At 38.5% G+C, this 20,324-nt stretch overlaps 1 protein-coding gene across 4 annotated transcripts in view; it reads left to right on the forward strand.

Annotated features, from left to right (window-relative positions):
- Positions 1–20,324, forward strand: part of SLC4A4 (solute carrier family 4 member 4) — a 314,261-nt gene that overhangs the window by 237,040 nt on the left and 56,897 nt on the right. For all 4 annotated transcript variants that reach the window (XM_072941127.1, XM_072941141.1, XM_072941149.1 and 1 more), the window contains exons 14-15: positions 221–492; positions 11,674–11,744. In XM_072941127.1, the coding sequence (XP_072797228.1) occupies positions 221–492; positions 11,674–11,744 (343 nt within the window). The remainder of the gene's footprint in view (positions 1–220; positions 493–11,673; positions 11,745–20,324) is intronic.

Raw genomic sequence — 20,324 nt, forward strand, 5'->3', positions numbered from 1 at the left:
TATTTGATCAGGCTGTTACAATGAGCATATAATGAAGCTCAAGATCTATTAGAAGTCAAACCTCTTAATCCTCAAGGCCAACTAGGAGGTGACTCTTCCACCATTTTGGTTGCTGTCATTCCTTGAGTGGCTGTGCCCTGCCCCCTTCCCTCCGGTCTCAGTTTTACATTATTCTTTGTGTTCCATGGAAGTGGAGTCTAAATACCTGTCTTCTTTGCAGGGACCATAATTTTGACTATTTGGAGTTTCGCCTTTGGATTGGCCTGTGGTCAGCCTTCCTGTGCTTCATTTTGGTGGCCACCGACGCCAGCTTCTTGGTTCAGTACTTCACGCGCTTCACCGAAGAGGGCTTCTCGTCTTTGATTAGCTTCATCTTTATCTACGATGCTTTCAAGAAGATGATCAAGCTAGCTGATTACTACCCCATCAACTCCAACTTCAAAGTGGGCTACAACACTCAATTTTCCTGTGTTTGTATGCCGCCGGACCCAGGTGAGGACATCTGCACAGTGTTTGTGCTTATTACCCTGTGTTTGGAGGAAGCAGTAGCCTCCAGGCACGTCCGCTTTCAACATGGTATCAGGGTCCTCAGGAAAGGGTTTTGTTCTGCTTTCTCTGAGAAACCACCCTGCTGAATTCATAGTCTCATTGCCTGGAGGTATCTTAGCCCTGTGACCCAGCCAGGAAGTGAAACCAGGAGCTCTGGCACGTGAGCATAGTTAGCTCAATACTTTGAAATTAGCTCAAGCTGCCTTATTTGCAAGGAAATTATGGGTACATTATTCTTGATCTTATCTGATAGGTGGGGAAGCCAGGTCCCTGTATTAACAGATATCAGGACCAGACAAGCCTAGTCCTCTGAACTTCCACTCCATATTTTGCTGCCTTCTTATTCCTATAGGAATCTCTTCCTTAAGTAAATTCTAGATCAATCATTTTAAACTTATAGAAGAAACAAGATACTGATTCACTTTATATAATTGAAGCATGAAGTTAAAAAAGAAATTCAGACTGGAGTCACCTAGTGATAAAGTAGAGCTTTATAGTTCATCTGTACTGGACAACGTAAGTAAGAAAGGAAAGGAAAGGAAAATAAGAAACAAGAGAAAGGCGTAAGAGAAGGAATATTATGTTCTTGCAGGAGATTTATATTCCAGAGTTAGGAAAAATGTAAAAGTAGCTTCTTGGTAAGGAATAGGATTCTGTACCTCTTAGACCTTTAACATCCATCTTGGTAAACCTGAGTCAGCATCAGAACTTTTTCACAAAAAAGTGCTCAATGTGGTCTTCGGAATTTTCTCTTGGAGTAATTCACCATCAATTTATAATGTAGAAGGCATTTGGGAAAAAGGGAAGATTCATTTTGGTGAAAGTTGCTTTGCATCTGCTCTGGTAGAATGCATGTAGACATTTGTGTCAGCCAATTAAATGCTGGTAGTGCTAGTGATTCTCAATTTTGCCATTAGCTATAGGTCATTGTCCCTTAAAATAAAAAATGACACACAATCCATGCTTTTTGACTACAGTCTTGTAGTCCCAGAAGCATGGCAGTGTTTGGAGGGCTGTGTAAACCTGGGCTTAAATGTAGGGCACATTCATTCATATCCATTTTTATTTATAGAGTCTAGGGAGAAATTTCTTACTGTTTACAGTAAAACAAACATAGTTGTATTATAGACTAGAATGCAAACAAGGTACTATGAAGAATTTTGATGCTTGTGCAGACTATGTCAGACTACTCCCAGATATTTTGGCAGTGTCTCTGCACTCTTCTCGGCAACTTTGGTGTGAAGGCTTACAAGACACACATGCGTCTTGAATGGTGAGAGAGAAGAGAATGCTGTTTCCTAAAAATGGGTCAGTCAGTCACACCCATGAAAAGAAAGGGCTTTGTTGAGCTTTGCACTTGTTGATTCTTTTTGTCTCATTTAGGGGAAATCAGCTCACATTAAAATAAAATCCATGCTTAAAAGCAGGCAGAGACAGGTAAAAAGTAGAAGTTTAAAGATTCAGGCAGCGTGAGTGCCATGGATATAAAGGCCTATTATTGTTAAGATGTACACTGATTAGAAATATTTCAAAACTTAAGAAGTGCTTGGAAAAGAGTAAGCACTCAATGAGTGACAGATATTATTAGAATCAATTCAGTATTATGCTCCCCAGAGAACCCCAGGAAACGTGTTACCATTACGTGACTCCCCTTCCTGGGAGAGTAGGGGTCAATCCCCCGGTAACCATGCTCCCTGGCCTTTCAGGAGACATGCAGACGACACACATTCAAAATACCAGATCATAGACATAATTCACTGTGGGATTTTGAACTTTCCGTTTTACTTATGTATTTCTATCTATTTATATGTATATTTATTTACGGAAAAGTCTGTATACTGACTTCTTAGGGAAGTCTGAGTCATCAGACATTAAGATTTTTCTAAAGGCGAAAAATACTGTAGGCTGTTTGGAGGTTCGAAGTATTCATAAAGCCAGATGAGGGCTTTGTCAGCACACCTGCACAAAGAACTCCCAAGTGTCAGCCCCACACCCACCTGAGGCTAATGGAAACTTGCAGCCATTGTTTTAATTGGTTGCTGGCAGAGAAGGTCATGTGAAACCAGGGAAGACATATCTGAATGCATTTTCATTGTGAAAAATACGACAAATATATCACTTGGAATTCTATTTCCAAGAAGGATCTTGGTTTTCTTGAAAAAATGGTATTGAGGCTTTTACCCATGCATGGCGAGTGCTGGATGAGTTGGCATTAGATAGCTTTTCCTTTGACCTGTTTGCCCTAGGTTGTGTGCAAAGTCTGTCCTGAATAGCTCAGAGCTGTCTTGGAAGGACTGTGACAATTGCCATTACCTCTCAGGGGTACCAGTAAAGCAGTGTGGCAGGGCTTTGAAGTCAGGGAATCTTGTATTCAAGTCTCAGCTTGGCTAATGCCCAGTGTATGACTTTGGGCAAGTTCCTTTTCCCAAGGTAGCTTTGCCTCACCTTCCTCATCTGTAAAATGGGGTTATAATAGTACCTATCTTATAGAATTATTTTGAAGAAAAAAATGAGGTATTACAGACAAAATATTTTGGACAGTTTCTAGTAAGTAATTCAGTGTTACCGCCATTATTATTAAAATTTAGGGTTCGTAAGGATGAATGATAGATCAAGCAAACCAGTCTTCATCATTCTTCTTTCTAAGCAAATCTTGTCGGTCGATTGGCTTATTCTGGAACAGGCCCATTGGTTGCACCCTGTAGTTTTAAAGTTGTTCAGATGAGTGGCATTCATGAAAGATACGTATGGGAATGTGAGGGATTATTTAAGCCTATAGAGATGAGATTTGTTTCTGGTGTAGAAAAAGGCAAATGGATAATTTGCATTTTCATGACAATCTCATGTTTTCCAAAAGCCCGTAAGATTAACAATTGCATATTTCTCCTATCACCTTAACACTTTTTGATAGAAGACTGCTTAGATTCACCATAAATTTAGTACTTTGTGATACCAAACTGAAAAATGATAGTGAGAGAATAATATAGTTGCATGTACAGCTACAGTAAGTATTCTAAAAACAGCAAAAGGCTGGCCTTTTACCACAACATGCACTCCTAGTAAAAGAATTTAATCAATGAGTCAATAATATTTAAACTGGCAGATAACTTGTTTTTCAACCCTGGGACAGTGTGTAACAGTGAACCAGCAACTGCGCAGATGGAGTTGTGATCCTGCACACTGAGAAATGATTTTACAGGAAAGGAAATAGGGTCACTTAATCACTAAGAAAACTGTATTTGTGGCCACAATAATATTGTGGTTTTATGGCGCTTTGTGAAGACAGCCCTTCCTCCTCCCTTCCTGATCTTTCTTGTTCTCACTTATTTTCATAAAACTTCATCACCTCCTGAATTTCCTTTTCTTAATGCACCTTTTCCTCTTTTCCTCCTGCCTCCATCTGTCGCTCAGTAAGTAACCCACATCACACACCCAGGTTCTCATTTATTGAAGAACAAGGAAGCACAGTTGCAGTTGCTAAAAGGAAAGTCAGCCATGAAGTTTGATGTACCAGTCCGGTTCCTGGCACCTAGGTTTTGTGCTAACGTTCCCTTTTCTGAGGAATATGGTAGCTATTCATTAATGTAGAGGTAGGAGAAGTTCTGTTTCCCACTCTGCCTTGAAGGTTACATCGCAGAGGTGTCTGAGGAGGAAGATGCTTCAGCTCAAAAGCCTCAAGTGAAAATGAAAAATATGCAATTGAAGGACGATTCACAATATTTCTTCTCATCACAAATATCCCAATTTAGGAAATTGTTAGTGTGGTATAGTCTAAACAGTAAGGAGTTTGGAGTAAAGGAAACTGGGTTTGAATTCAGCTCTAAGTAGCCACCTAATCCTGGGCTACGCTAATTTCCTAGTTCTCTTTGTTTCATAATCTGTGAGCTGGGTTAGTAATTGTACCTACTCTTAGAGGTTACTATAAGGATTAAATGAAATAATCTGTGTAAAATTATCTTGCACTTAAGAGACACTGAGTAAAAATTTGTTGTTTTTCTCATTTCTCTTTGTCCCACAAAGGATGCCCCAGCAGATTAATCTTTTAGTTGTGTTCTTTAAAAGGGGGTCAGACATTAAACTTCCCTTGAAATTTTCCTAGAGAAGGAGACTGACTAAGCTTCCACTGGAAGCTTATCAAACAAGCAAACAAAAGCTAAGGTACTGTTGTAGATAAATATGAAATACTGAAGCAGTATTTAAAAGAAAAAATGTTAAGGAGTTCAGTGCATCATGTTAGATCATTTAATACTATTTCTCTGAATCTTAAGGCTACAAAAATATTGTACACTATACGTGGTCATGTAGAAAAAGGCTTTAAAATCCTAGATGTGAGATGTCCAGTTCTTCTTGGAAGAATCTAATTCATTCAAAAGCGGAAATGCACCTAGAGATTATCATACTAAGTGAAGATAAGTCAGAGGAAGATAAGCATCATATATCACATATGTATGGAATCTTAAAAAATGACACAAATAAACTTATTTACAGAACAGAAACAGACCAACAGACATAGAAAACAAATTTCTGGTTACCAAAAGAGAAAAAGGGATGGGGGGAATAAATTAGGACTTTTGGGATTAGCAGATGCAAACTGCTATATATAAAATAGACAGACAACAAGGGCCTACTGTACAGCACAGAGAACTATATTTAATATCTTGTAATAACCTTTAATGAAAAAGAATATATATATATAACTGAATAACTATGCTGTATGCTAGACACTAACACAACATTGTAAATCAGCTATACTTAAAAAAAAAAAAGCTAGAATTTTGTAAATAGGGAACAGAACATGGACTTTCTTTCTTCCTCTTTTCCCTTCTCCTTCTCTTCCTTCTCCTGCCTTTTTTCCTTCCCCTTCTGCCATCAACAAAAATTTACTGAGGGTCTAGTTCATTGCTTTTTAAGAATTGTGTTCTACTTGCAGTGAAGTAGAACACACACCATACACACACCACATGCTTACACGTGCACAGGTGCACACACATACATATATATACACATGGTGGTTTTTATCAAATGTGGTTTTTTTTTAAAAAGTGTTAATTACTTTTTGAATGAACGATCAGAAATCCATTTGATGAAGACTTCTAGAAATAATTTCTACCCTAGTGCCTGTGTTCATTTACCTAATGTGTCAAGGTTGCAGTGACTACACACTCAAGGGTGTGTTAATATTTTGGAAAAGGTCAAAATAAATTTTCTGACCAGGTGTTGGTTTTGTACCTGGAGGGGGAAAAATACTTGCTAAATATGATAAACAAATTAGGAAGGCAAGAAAAGTTGCCTCTAGGGGATAGACACTATATTTCACTCTCAGCAGGAGGGGTATATTTTATTGATTTAGGGTTGACTGCTCCAGGGAGAACATGCTTAATAATGGATGAATGATTAAGAGGAATAAAGCCTTTCTCAGGCGCCAAGTGCATCGCTGTCTGTAGTATCTCTAAGTGAAACACGGCCTTTTCCCTGGTATGAAACTGTTGGACCAAGTCAAGCAATTGGAATTAAGCATGGCTTCCATTTCGGTTTATTCACAGCAGGGGGAGGCTTCCAAATGCTCCAAAATAGTTGTCACCAGAGTGGAATTTCATCACCATTTTTTTCCTATATAATTTTTCTATTATCTTAATAAATGCTATGCGCCAATATGTTGTAACCATTAAAAAGAGCTGCTGGATCGTGTTTTCTGTGGTCCCATATTATAGTCAATATGTGTTTCATAATTAGCACATTTAAAGAAAATTAGGTCATGGAAGATAATCCTTATTCATCTTCCATGCCCTGCACCGTAGTCTATGCGATCTGCAGTTTTATTTTTATTATGTGTCATTCCCTCTTTAGATGATACAGTAGGTTTAATCATAGACTGATGGCTAAACAGGAAGTGCAGGGCCTTCTAGGGGAGCCCCACTTAGGCTCCGTGTCTGCCAAGATGCTTTCCCAGCACGTCTGGCACTGTGTCATCCATGGTGACATGGTCTCTTGAGAAAACCATGGATATTTGAAAGACTCATCATTTCAGTCTCCTTTTATTGACCTAACGTATGTTTTAGCAGTGTCTGTGTAACACTTGCAGGAATCAGAAAAGAAGCAGTGAATTTGGATAATCACCAGACCTGGATAATGGCCTAGTGTTGGGTTGGAATAAAACAGATTTGGAAAATGTACCCCAGAATAGTGTCCATACACATCCTAAATGTAATGGTGGGTAGGTATGGAAGAGGAGTTTGGAGAAAAGTAGTGGCTAAATATATCCCACTTAATACCAGATGGTAGCTCAGCTCCAGTGCAGTGTCATAGGTGAATGTGTCCGGTGGATTAAAGGGCTCGTAACTTGAACTTGTCTAGTGACAGTGAAAATCTCACACGTGAGGCTTGGTAAAAATACTTAGGAAAACAAAAAGGATAATAACAACAAAGAGTGAATAAAAACTTGCCATTAATTTTGTTTAAGACATAAGGCTGAGATAGTGGCAGCTAATTTCCCAAGAGCTGCTTTTCCCAAAGTTTTCCTCATTCGCCTTGTCATCCTAACAAAAGCCATTTTTGCCCTCTTATTGGTCTAGAGACTTAGAGTATAAATATTTGACTTTATCAAGAAGCACTTGTGTGCTCAAGTTACCAAAGACCTTTCAATAAATCTGACATAACCACACAGGCAAGAAACTTGCTCAGTTTTATTCTAGATCTATGTTCTTGTTATGTAGTTTCCTTAAGATGTTACTTAAATAGAATGGAATAAAAGTTTCATTATTGTGGAGACTACTCTTAAATTTTTTCTTATTCAGAGCAGGTTAATCAGTTCCATGCTAAGAGGGAATGCTGAGGGAAGAAATTCAGATTTGACTAACATTTATTAAGCCCCATCCAAATGCCAGAGGTTTTATTAGTGGACTTTAATAAACTATATTTTATTGCATAAACCTTGTGAGGTAGCTGACATTCTTCCTGGGGTGAAATTCTGCTTTCTCTGGGTCATAAAGCTACTAGTAATCTTGGCTACCATTTATTTAGTTTACCTGGTATTGGACACTGTGTTAGCAATTTTACCTACATTGTCTTATTTAATTCACATGGAAACCATGTGAGGTGGATGGTGTCAAGTCCAGTTTCACAAATGCAGGACCTGTGGTCAAGAGGAGTGAGGTAACTTCTTGACAGTTGTGTGGCAAGGGAGTCTGGGGACACTGTGTTCCAGAAGGTGGAGGAGCCAGAAGTCCAGTGTGGTCCTCCTGCACGCCTTTCTCCCCACTGTGACGTGGTGGCGCGTCAGAGCAGACAGATCTGCCTCAGTGGCCGGTTGTTGCTCATAGTTGACCTCTTAGCCTCAAGTGAGCTTTTGTGCGTATTCCTGTCGGTATTGTTCCTGCTAATGTGTAAAGCGGAGGATTCATGTGTCTAGTTCCTGGTACTAGGTCACTGGAGGATAAAGAAGAACAGCCTTACCCATTACAGTTGACATTCCCTACGTAGAAACTGCACTAACATTGACATGTGGATATCACCTCCTTTTTCGGCTTATAGTTCCGGCAGCCTGTTCTTTCTCTAGATCTCTCAGTAAACATAAAAAGAAAAGCCAGTTGAAGATGGAAAACTCATAGACACCTTTTTAAACATCTGTTACTGACAGTGAACATTCCTCCATTCCAGAGGATCGGCTAGAATTTGATACACGGAAAGAAGGAGCAAGAAGTGAAAATCCAAGGGACGTAAAATGATCAACCTGTGGAAATACCCTGAAACCAAGCACGGGACACAGAGTGTCCCAGTGACAATTGGCTAATTCTAAACTAGCCAGATTCCTTGGGCAAAGAGTTTCTTTGTTTTGTAAGCCATTGGGCTGAGCAAATAGTGAAGAGAAACAGAGTGCAGTGTATTTTGGCTTTTCCATTTCCTTTCCAGAAGCCTAATTAAACATATTACAAATCCTGTATACACAGGTCATTCTGCTGTTGGTTGCCAAAATATCTGCTTCATATGTGTCTGGATCCAAGTGGTGACCAGGGGCTCTTGTAGACCAAGTTCCCAATTGGAATTGATCGTTTTCTCTCCTGTGAGCTTAAAGGAATTTATTTTTAAACTTATTTATGGACTCTACAATATTCTGCCAATATGTATTTATGGAAGTGCTTGTTTATATATTTATTTTGAAGTCTTTCTCTTGAAGCAACTACTTATTAAAATAAGTAGGAAATGTATATACTTCTTATGGTCTTTTTTTTTTTTTCTTAATGGAGGTGCTGGGGATTAAACGCAGGACCTCGTGCGTGCTAAGCATGTGCTCTACCACTGAGCTATACCCTTCCCCCCTTACTGTCCTTTTGATACTGCTCTTTTGGGATTTTAAGAGCCATTGTGCTTTCATAGCTTATTTCAAAAGGAAATGGAAAAGATAAAAAGATTTTAGTTAGCAAATTGACATGTATCCAGAACTTGAGAGAAGTTACTAAAAGTTCGGATTGGAATCCTGTTTTAGTTCACTCGTGGTCTTTATTATCTGTCATTCATTTCACAAAGAAAGAGCCTGGAACACCTCCTTCCTCCCTCCTCACTCCTTACTCCTTGTTTTCAGGCAGAGATGTGTGTTGCAAAAAGACCTTCACTCTCTTGTGACAGGAAGCTCATAAAATTGCATTCAAGAATCTAGCTCAGGAAGAGCAGCTTCTAGACACCGTCTAAATAGTGCTTTTGATTTCATGTATGCTAGTTTCCTTCGAATGTTCAGACAGGTCAGACATTTCAATTTACAGTCAAGACCCACGTCATCTAACATTGGCAGGCCCTCTCCCACCTTGAATTCTGTGACCGCACGAATCATCCTGATTTTGATGAATAGAAATGCTGGGTAGGAAAAGGAAGAATGGTGTACAGGGTTTAGGTACCAGCTCCACTTCTAGTTGACTCTGTAACCCTGGGCGAGAAACCTGACATATTTTGCGTCTGGGTCCCATTCAAAGTAAAACCAGTATAAAAGTATACCTGTTAACATGTGCTTGTCTGTTTCAATGTGAACAAGTGGAGTAATTATAAGAAAATGTACTTTAAGCATTTTAGAGCAAAATAGTAATAAAATTCTAGGTTTTGTTAATAATAATTTACTAGCATCTTCTTCCTTTATGGAATGGATTCATGCTAGGTCTTTCTGTTTGGGCCAAGCATCCTTTATCCTATTTTGACTCTTTCTGTGGCATGTAATGAAACAGAATAAGAAAACAGTGTGCATGTGTACTTGTTTTACTGATAGGCTAGGGAAGCCCTGGCAGCAGCTAGCACTAGGTTAAAAGATGAACAATTCCAGAGCCTTCAAAGATCAGAATGGATTGAGAAAAAATAGGACTGAAGCTTAGTAGTCTCTCCTTTTATTTGTTTCCCTTATTTCAATTCTTTTGCCTTTATCTGCTCTCCTTCACTTACAGTCATTAAATGGCCCCTTTCCTAGCTTCTTTTATTGACAGTGAACAGAATTTTTTTTCAGCTTTATTGACATATAATTGAAAAGTAAGATTGTAATATATTTAAAGTGTACAACATGACAATTTCATATTCATATACATTCTGAAAGGATTCCCACTAAGTTAACACATCCATGACCTCGTGTATTTGATTTGATTTGATTTGATTTGATTTGGTGAGGACATTTAAGTTCTACTCTATTAGGGAATTTCAACTATACAATACAGTATTATCAACTATAGTCATTGTGTTACATGTTAGAGCCTCAGATCTTAGTTCTCTTACAACTGAAAATGTGTACCCTTTTACCAGCTCTACCTATTCCCCTAACCCCTACCTCCTGGCAACTACCATTCTAGTCTCTGTTTCTGTGGGTTTGACTTCTTTTTTTCTGGAGATTCCATCTATAAATGATCCAGTGCAATGTTTGTCTTTCCTTGCCTGGCTTATTTCACTCAGCATAATGTCCTCCAGGTTCATCCATGCTTTTGCAAATGGCAGGATTTCCTTCTTTTTAAAGGTTGGATAATCAACAGATATTTTTGTGCTCCTGTTGGTGAAGGACCAGACTGATCAGATTCTGGGAAAAAGCAATGAAGGCCTGCCCCTTCTATTCTTCCTTCAGGGATCTTATATTCTAAATTTCAGCAGTCAAAGGAACCTGTTTGTTTCTCCTTGAAAGTTTATATAAGGGGGACCTAACACATGGCAGACTGAAAAGGCAGACTAGGGGCTTGGGGACTGGGTGGAGGGGGAATGCTCTAGGACCAAATAATAATTAGCAATTTGGATGTTAAATGAATTTCGTGATCCTCAAAGACAAAAACTTAAGTGTAATTTTACATTATTTCCATAAATTAGGGATAGTCTCTGCATAATAATTTATTTTCTAATACATAATGCTTCACATAATAGGGAAAAGATTTATCTGATAAAGAAAGATCTTGTAATTATAGAATACTTTTAAAATACTGTTTTAATTTTAGACTCATAAATAGAAAATAATGAAATAATTCGAAGAGGAGGATTGGTTTAATAAGTAAATTGAGTTCTTCTGCAAGTGACATCTTAATAAATCTACAAATGATGCCAAATTATATGAAAATAATTTAAAAACTAGATTAATTATTCATGTCCATTATATTTATATAATTTATTATTTATTTAGTACTTTGTTGTTGTTGTCACACATTGTGCCAAGATATCCTTTCTCAAATGAAGTCCAAATTTCCAGAATTCCTAATCAGTTAATTCCTAATTAGTAAAGCTTCAATTTATGAGTTTTGACTGTATATGAAGCCGGTAATCAACTTCTTCACTTATTTAACAGCCATTTTTTCCACTGGGCAAAATATATTGAGTGCCTTTTAGTAACCAAGAATTTTTTTTTTAAACCTGAAACAAATAAATTACAATACCATCTCCTTAAGTATTTGTCATTGTTTCTTACCAGATGAGAGCACAACAGACATGTCCAATTTTTTGTTTTTTTTTTGTCTAGGTGAAAGGTGAATACAGTTACAATAAAGAAAAGTTAATTGTGCCTTTATGTTGTTATTGAAGACATTTTTTAATTCCCATTCCTGCTTTTTTAGTTTCCTGATTATGCATACCATTCATTTAAATTTTATTTTTGTAGTAAAAAAAATTATCTTTTTCTTACAGTTAATATTTCAGTGTCTAATGATACCATATTGGCTCCTGAGGATTTGCCAACTGTTTCTTCTACTGGCACGGTAAGTGACTTAATATTTCAAATCATTTGCATATTGTATATTCTAATTATAATATTCATATGATATCTCCCACCATTCAGCAATCTAGTCCGAACACGTATTTAATAACCAGTGATAAGTGGAGGGACAGAAAAAACATTTTCTGTGTTCTGGTCAGCTTTGTTTCCTTTTCTTTTTTCTTTTAAACTGAAGTGAGTATTTACTCCTACAACATACTTTTCAAACCTTCTCAGAAATTTAACTGTTCTGTCCATTAATGGTCACCTTGAAATATTTTCACAAGGGAAAGTGAGGTAAGCTGACAAATAAGAGCATGGTATCCTTTCTTTGTTTCTAGTATGATTGCGAATTCTTCTGACTCCCAGGTGGTGCTGTGCTCCCTTCACTGAGGGTGACGGTAGCAGGACATTTCCCGTGTCACTGCGAAAGGACTGTGCCTCTGTCACATGACGTCCTTTCCCATGGCTTGTAACCAAGGATCTTTAAGAGACTGGAACTAAGCTTTAAAAATGAGCTGTTTTGCATGGAAGGTCGCACCCTGGAAGGAGACTTTTGTGTTGGAGAGAAAGGGGAAAGTGCTGTTTCAGACTTGCAATTGTGCTCGTTCTGCACTGGCTGTGGAAGCTTACCAAAGAATATCAATCTCTCAGTTATGAAGACAGACACCATAAGACTTTGTATTGATAGAATGCCCATCTCTCAGGAGACCAGAACACTCCTACGGATATTGCATAACAAGTGCCCACGTCACCCCTTTCAAAGATGATGTTTTGAATCTTTCCTGGACAACTCTCACGTTCTCTGTCGTTTTCATATTCAACGGCTCTCTTCACTTTTTTACTTACTGTTTTCCCTGCCTTTCCCCAAACTTTGCCTCTCTGTTTCTTCCATGTTTGAGAGTGTGTGTGAGTGTGTGTGTGTGTAAGAGAATACGTGTATGTTTAAAGGGCACATTCAGAAAAGAGCTCAGTTTTCAGTCTTTGAGTCAGCCAACCTAGTGCCTTAAAGGATGTGACTAAAACACCAAAAAATACATCCTTCTAGACTTTCAAGAAATTTAATTAAAATCTAATTAAAAATTTAAACTCTACATGTAATTAATTAAAATGGTAAGTTAATTTGCAATAAAAATTAATAAAACACTCACTTCCAGTGACTTAAAAAGAGATTGTTTCCTAATTTAATTCTTTTTGTAACTGATCAAGGAAAGCTTTGAAATTAATGAATTTTTAAGCCCTGTCTTTGGGCAAGTTCTAGAGAGACTCTCATAATTGATATTGTAATTATAGCAAGATGTCACTGTAAGATTCATGGAAAACAAATGGGAGTTGTGGTTGACTTCTGGTACGACTATGACAGAGGACATAAAGATACAATAATGATTGTAATTTTGCTGCCATTTATAGAGCATCTACAGGAGACCAGGTGTTTCATACATATTATCATCATTATAAACCTTAATATGTATTGTAATCATTAACACCAACTACCAGGCAAGATTACCTTCATTTTCTAGATGAGAGAAACTGAAGCTCCGGGAGGTAAACAGTCTTTCTAGCTCCAGGTCACAGAGCCGTACATTAGTAGAGCAGAGATTGAACTGAGGTCTGGGTTCCACAACCTGTGGTCCTGCTGCTGCACCACGATGCTTCAGTGTTTGCAGATTGAACTGTGTCCTTTTTTTAGTCCCTATGAATGGTCTGTGCTCCAGGACAACAGTCCCCTCATGTGTGTGTCAGTGGCACACCTTAATTAAAATGTTAAGTTGCTCTGTCCAGCACCTCTAGGGAAGAAATTAGGGGGAAAATATGTAGTGTGTGTGTAATTATGAACAACTTTTGTTCTGTTCTTCATTTCTCCTTTTCTATCTATCAATTCCTTTATGTATACTTTGTGTAGACACAGACACTAAACACGCACACACACACACACATACACACACACATGATCCAGAAATGAGAGTTAAAGAGATAATGATTTATTATCATCAGTAATAGTACCTAAAGTTGAGCACTGACTATGGATCAGGCTCTTTACATTAATTGTCTATAATCCTCACAATAACTTTGTGAGTTAATATGTTACTGGTATTTTATTGATGAAACAGAGGCTTATAAAGGTTAGCTGACTTTCCAAAGGCCATATGACCAGTATATAGTAAAATCGGAATTTGAACTCAGGGCTTTCTAACTCCAAAATCTGACTGTTTCCATTCTTTGGGGTAGCATACTAGCGTGTCACGTAGAAAGACTTAGAGATACTAAGTTCTGACGTCAGACTGCCTGGTTTCAAATGCAGCGCTCCAGTACTCAGCAGGCTGTGGGACCTTCTCAGTTCCCATCCGTACCATGGTGGTGATAATAGTATTTACCTCCAGGATACTGGAAGAGCCAGGTTAATAAATAAGCAGAACTTAGCAGAGTGGCTGGCACACACCTGTCCCCCCATCAGTGTTAGGTGCTGTCTTATGCTATGTAGGTATGCTCGTCCTTCCTCTCGGCTGTTTGCCATTATAACTCAGGTTAGTGGAGGGGAGAAATTAGAAGCCAGTGCTTCAGACAGGCTGCTGGCTCCTCTCTTCGGCCACACTGGCTCTGCTAACCTTTCCTAGGACATGGTCAGCCACTTCACTTCCTCCTTTTCATTCGGCCATAATTAGATTATGAAAGAAGTTACTGTAAAAGTGACACGCGGCCCCTGGGCACCAGCGAGACTCCCTCTCAGAAGGCGCTGAGAACATCCTGTCAGAGGAAGGAAGCCTTTTTCTTTTCAGCTTCATTAGCATGAAGACAAGCTTTCTTCTTCCTCGTGGTGTGGGTGTGTCTTCAGGGGGAAAGAGCAGGAGAAATGGGGCATGAGAGCGTTTAGGCAGATCAGAACTCTCAGATCACCACCCTTCAAGGGAAAAAAATAGGTTTCCCATTGTTTCCATTTATTGTTGGAATCATTGTGTCTTTTTTTAAATTGAAGTATAGTCAGTTTACCAGTGTATTGGTTTCTGGTGTACAGCATAATGCTTCAGTCATACATACACATACATATATTTGTTTTCATATTCTTTTTCATTATAGGTTACTGAGATATTGAACATAGTTCCCTGTGCTGTACAGAAGGACCTTGTTATTTATCTATTTTATTTATAGTAATTAGTATCTGCAATCCTGAACTCCCAGTTTATCCCTCCTCACTCGCGTAACCATAAGTTTTTTCTCTATGTCTGTGGGTCTGTTTGTGTTTTGTAAATAAGTTCACGTCTCTTTTTTAGATTCCACACGTGAGTGATATCGTATGGTATTTTTCTTTCTCTTTCTGACTTCACTTAGTATGCTGATCTTAGGTTCATCCATGTTGCTGCAAATAGCATTATTTTATTCTTTTTTATGGCTGAGTAGTAGTCCATCTTCTTTATCCAGTCATCTGTCAGTGGACATTTAGGTTGTTTCCATGTCCTGACTATTGTAAAATTGTGCTGCTATGAACAGTGGGGTTCATGTATTGTTTCAAACTAGAGTTTCCTCCAGATATATGCCCAGGAGTGGGATTGCTGGATCATAAGGTAAGTCTGTTCTTTAAACTGTCTCACCATTGTCAGTTTTCCCGTAGATTTCTCACTTGGAATATCCCTTCAACCTGCAACCAATGTTCTTTAAAAGATCTCTAAATCTTCGAGACCAGCCACAGCTTATCCACGCTGTGTCTCAACAGTCAGCACTGAGATGTGCTGCTTACTAGCTCTTAGAGCGAGAGAACAGATTTCAAAATTTAATGTCAGTCTCTTCTGAGAAGGTGATAGAATGGATCAGTTAGTATCTGTTTTTCCTATGAGATTTTTTAATTAAATTGAGGCAAAACCTAAGATACACAGTTCTTATGTGCTCTTTGTAATGAGTTTTGACAATTTCTTATCTCATGTAACCACCACCCAAAACAAGGTATAGCGTGTTCCATCATCCCAGGAAGTCCCATGAAATGCTCTGTTTCCTGCATTATGCTCTAGTTTTTTGAGCCTTGGGAGATCTTTCTTTGCCCAACTGCTCTGCATCCAGCCTTCAGCGAGCAGGTGCCTTAGCCCTGTCAGAGAGCTGAATACCTCCAAGGGATTCCCCTCAGCTCTCCTGTTCTCCTTCCCATCTTAGGAAAGTGGCTTCCTTGCATTTGATGAAATGTTGTGTCTAAGGTGGGGGGGTTCTCTCAGCTCTCCTGTCCAATCTCTCCAGCCTTTTATGTACAGTCTATGCAGTTGGCAAAAGTGGTTGGTGTGTGGATGCAGGTGGGTTGATGCCAGGGGTTCCATGGAATTCTAGCCTGTCACCCCAGACTACAGGCAGCCATTAAAAATTCATTAAAAATTTGGCTTATTTCTCCGTACCTCCATCTACAGTGGGTTTATCTCTCCCTGCTGCTCTGCCAAGGCTTGTGCACCAGCGATCGCTTCTCTCCTATGAAGGTCTTGTCACTTTTTGGAATTTAATTTATTTAGGTTTCTTTGCATTCTTCCCTCTCTGATGGAATTTTTTAAACTGTGATTTTATAGCTTATCTGGCTTGTTTTGGTTCTTAAGTTTGGGACAACTAACAGTCTCCTGCAACTTTCGATATCTTAAGCAGAACAACCAATTTGTTTTGGAAATCGCAGCTCACATGCATCCTGCAGATCATAAAGTAAGACTACAGATCACTGCCCTTCTGGCTTACCCACTGCAGGGAAAAAACCCTGAATGAGTACATTAAATACGTAACCTTGTGACTTATTTGTCACCTTACCCTCACTTTTATATATATAAAATATAAAGGCATATATTTTACCAGTTGATATTCAAGGAGAGCAATATAGAAATCTTTCATTTTTATTTAAAATATTTTTTGCACATTGTGTTACCCAGTGAAGCATATCATGTCTACATGGAGATCCTGTTAATCGTGGGCCTAAGAACTGTTACAGTCTCATAAATTCCACTTGGCATTCAGACATGGAAGCAAAAGTGCTTTGATTTGATGTCCTCTCAGGGTGATTCTAGGAGTTAACATTCATTTTCATGGGAAATGGAATGTCATATTAATCTTCTTGTGCATAGCATACTTGTGATTTTCTCTCATTAAGAAAGTCCAGTGCAAAAACCACTCTGTCCTTAAATCTTGAAGATTACATGTCCCTACTTTTTTTTTTTTTAACTTTTCCTTATTTTGGTTGGGGGGGGGTAGGTTTATTTATTTATTTTTAGAGGAGGTGCTGAGGGGTTGAACCCAGGACCTCATGCATACTAAGCATGCACTCTACCACTTGAGCTATACCCTCCCCCAACATGTTCCTACTTTAAAAAATATTATGGAAAATTTAAAACATGCACTTAAATAGGCAGAATAATGATACAATAAATCCTCCTCTACACATCACCTAGCTTTAATGACTGTCAGAATTTTGCCCATTCTCTCTCATGTATCCCCCACTTTGTCTCTGGGGAGGATGCTGTCATATTTAAAATTTTAAAATTAATCCTTCAGTAGATATTTGACTTTTTAGATTTATAAACACTGAATACAGACAGGGTCATTCTCTAGACAGTGAGATCCAGAAAAATAGGTAGAAATCTCTTTTCATGAGATTGCCCTTGGTTAAGACCCTCAGCAACTTGGTCCCATTTTCTTGGCACCTCTTTTTCTTACACCTGTTTATGCAGACACTCTGCTTTGGCCCACCTGGTGCACTCACTGTGAGTTCTTCCATTTGGTGAGTATTCGATAAGTTGTAGACTTAAAGGACTTACTGGGTAAGTGACTGAAGCATTGTATGTCTCTAAATCAGCATCTTTGCTCATGGTGTGTCTCTGTCTAATGCTTTACTTCTTTGTTTCTGCCAATACAGGAAGAAATATACATCCAAAATTTGTCGCTTTCATTCCCTTTTCCATTGGCTTTTGTTGCTCTCGGCCATTCCTTCCTAGTTTTGTTGTCCTGCCACTTTTCTCCCTACTGCCTTTTGAGTATGAGAGTTCTACAAAGACAAGTCTCTTGTAAGGTGTAGTTTAATTTTTGTTTTCCTTGTGCTCCATGAAATGAGTAAGTCCCTCTTCTGATCTACTCACCTCTTTCTTTTACTGCCTTGTATAATTAGCCAATATTTAAGTGGTCGTATTTTATTTCTCTAATAAACCTTTTCAAAATTGTTCTTCTTTATTGCTCCCTTAAAGCTTATCTTAGTTTATCCATATAATTGGGGCCCAATGCATTTTCTGTTTTGTTTTGACCACATTTTTCTACTTTCTGTTTTGTTACTCAAGAAAAGCCTGTATCTAATTGAAATAGTGTCACCAGAGTTAGAAAAAAAATAGAGTCATGGTTGCACTTGAATTTCAGATAAATAATGAATAATTTTTTTTAGTGTAAGTATGTCCCACATATTGCATAGGGTATACTTATACTGAAAATATTATTCATTGTTTATCTGAAATTCAGATGTAACTGGGAATCCTGTATTTTGCCTGATCACTCTAAAGTGAAAGTTTATTTTGCTTTCATTTTGTCCTCCAATTGAAAGGATAGATAAATCGATAGGTATCTTCCTTAAATATGTCAAATATTTGGATCTTGATGAATGATTTCATTCATTCAGTTAACTGTGGCTTATTTTGGTGCCTGCTGTATCCTAAATTGGACTCTGCCCGTGTCTTGGTCAGCTCTTCATTCTTATTTTTGGTGACACACAGTCCCTTGGGTCTGCAGATGCTATGCGCTTGTCATTTCTGGCTTCTACCCATCTCTGGTCCGAACAGGCCAAGTCCTAGTCACACTCTCCCCCCATCTCTCTCTCCAGCTTAATCTTTCATCTTCCTTTCTCCACCCTTCTTATTCCCAGCACCCTTTTTATCCTTCCGTACCCATAACTGGGTTCTTTCTCATCCATCATAAGCATCTCAGAAGTCTTCACCAGCCCTGAAGAACTTGCCTGGATCATGTAATGCTTACATGCTCTAGCCTGTCCTTTGGCCACTGTATTTCTTGAAAAAAAAATTGTCTGGAATTGCCGTTTCAATTTTTCACTCTCCCACATTTCTCAGCTTATTTCTCTTATTTGAATCCTCGCTCAAGAAATTACCAAAGCATTCTAGTTACCAAAAATAATAAAAATGTATCAATGGATTTTGTTCAGTCTTCATTCCTTATTATCATTTCTGCAACGTTTGACCCTCTCAGCTCGCCCCCATTTTCCCTTCTTTTCATTTTCATTATACTCTTTGTACTTTTCCTTTTACCCATCATTCTCTTGTGATGTCTCTACTTCTGTTGTGGGTACCCTAGATGTTTCACACTCTTTTCTCCTAGCACATTTTCCTTTTGTAGTTTTATTAAATCTTACTACTTCAGTGATCAGTTCTTTGCAGCTAACTCCTTAGTCGATGTCTCCAAACTTGACATCTTTTCCAGCTGCACGTCACCAGTCCCACTGGACATCTCTCTGAGTATTTCCAGCTTATCACACTGATGGTCTCACTGAGGGAAGCTACAGTGTACTTTTAATAGGAAGTTAGAAGCAGCATGAGAAATAGAGGTCACGTGCTATGAGAGTTCTGGCAGGCAGAGAGGACCTCTGAGATTATATTCCTATCTGTCTTGTTCTTTAGATTCTGATTTAACCACTTAAACCCTGTGTATAGAATTTTGCATAGGAAATATAGATCAAAGCCATGGAGAAATGAGAATCTCCTCTAAGGAGTAAAGGACAGAGCAATGAGATAAAAGTCTCCTGCCCTAAGCCCAGAGGAGTGATCACTTGAAAGAGGCTTGTAGCCATGGTTGTGGGTGAGATGTGATACATTTTAATATAAAGTCTTCACCATAATGTAACTTGTGAGAAAGAGAGGAATTAACAATGACTTCAGGGTTTTCTGTTCTTAGAATGTAGGCGGATGAAGTTGCTATTAACAGAGATGGGCAAGACCCTAAGGGTCGCAGGTTTCAGGAGGAAGATTAGGAGTTAGTTTTGAACATGTGAAGTTTAAAATGCCTCTGAGCGTGTAAGTAGGATGTAGAATAGTTTACTAAAAAGTAATAACAAAATGATTAATCTTTCTTTGAATTGGAGAACATTTGCTGAGGAGTTAACAAAGCACTGTTAATCCTAAAAGCATGAAGTTGTTTTCAGAGTGAATGAGAGTTGGAGTGTGGCTGAAATACACAGAGAATGTCATATTAGGAGAACAGAATTATCTCAGTTATAATAGCACTAGAGCAGCGCTTCTGAAGCTGCAACGCATCACTGCCTCCTTTGAGGTTCTAATGAAATCTGTGGTGGCTCTTCCCAGAGAAATGTACATGCACACAGTATTTTACATATTTAAGGGGACTCGGGGATTTCTTTCCTTTTCATGTCACTTGGCATCTCCGTTGGGTATGTCTGGCACAGAGTTGCCCTCTTTCAGGAGCCAGTGTCACTTGGTTGTACATTTTCCACCATGACTTACTGAACCGTAATCAGACTGGTTTGCATGCGAAGAATACTAGTCACTTTAGAGCATTTTTTAAAGTTATGATCACAGAGATCTTCCTGGTACTCTGCGTGACAGGTCCTCTTCGTAGCTGCACA

Source organism: Vicugna pacos, chromosome 2 (genome assembly GCF_048564905.1).
Source record: "Vicugna pacos chromosome 2, VicPac4, whole genome shotgun sequence".
NCBI classification, from domain to species: Eukaryota; Metazoa; Chordata; class Mammalia; order Artiodactyla; family Camelidae; genus Vicugna; species Vicugna pacos.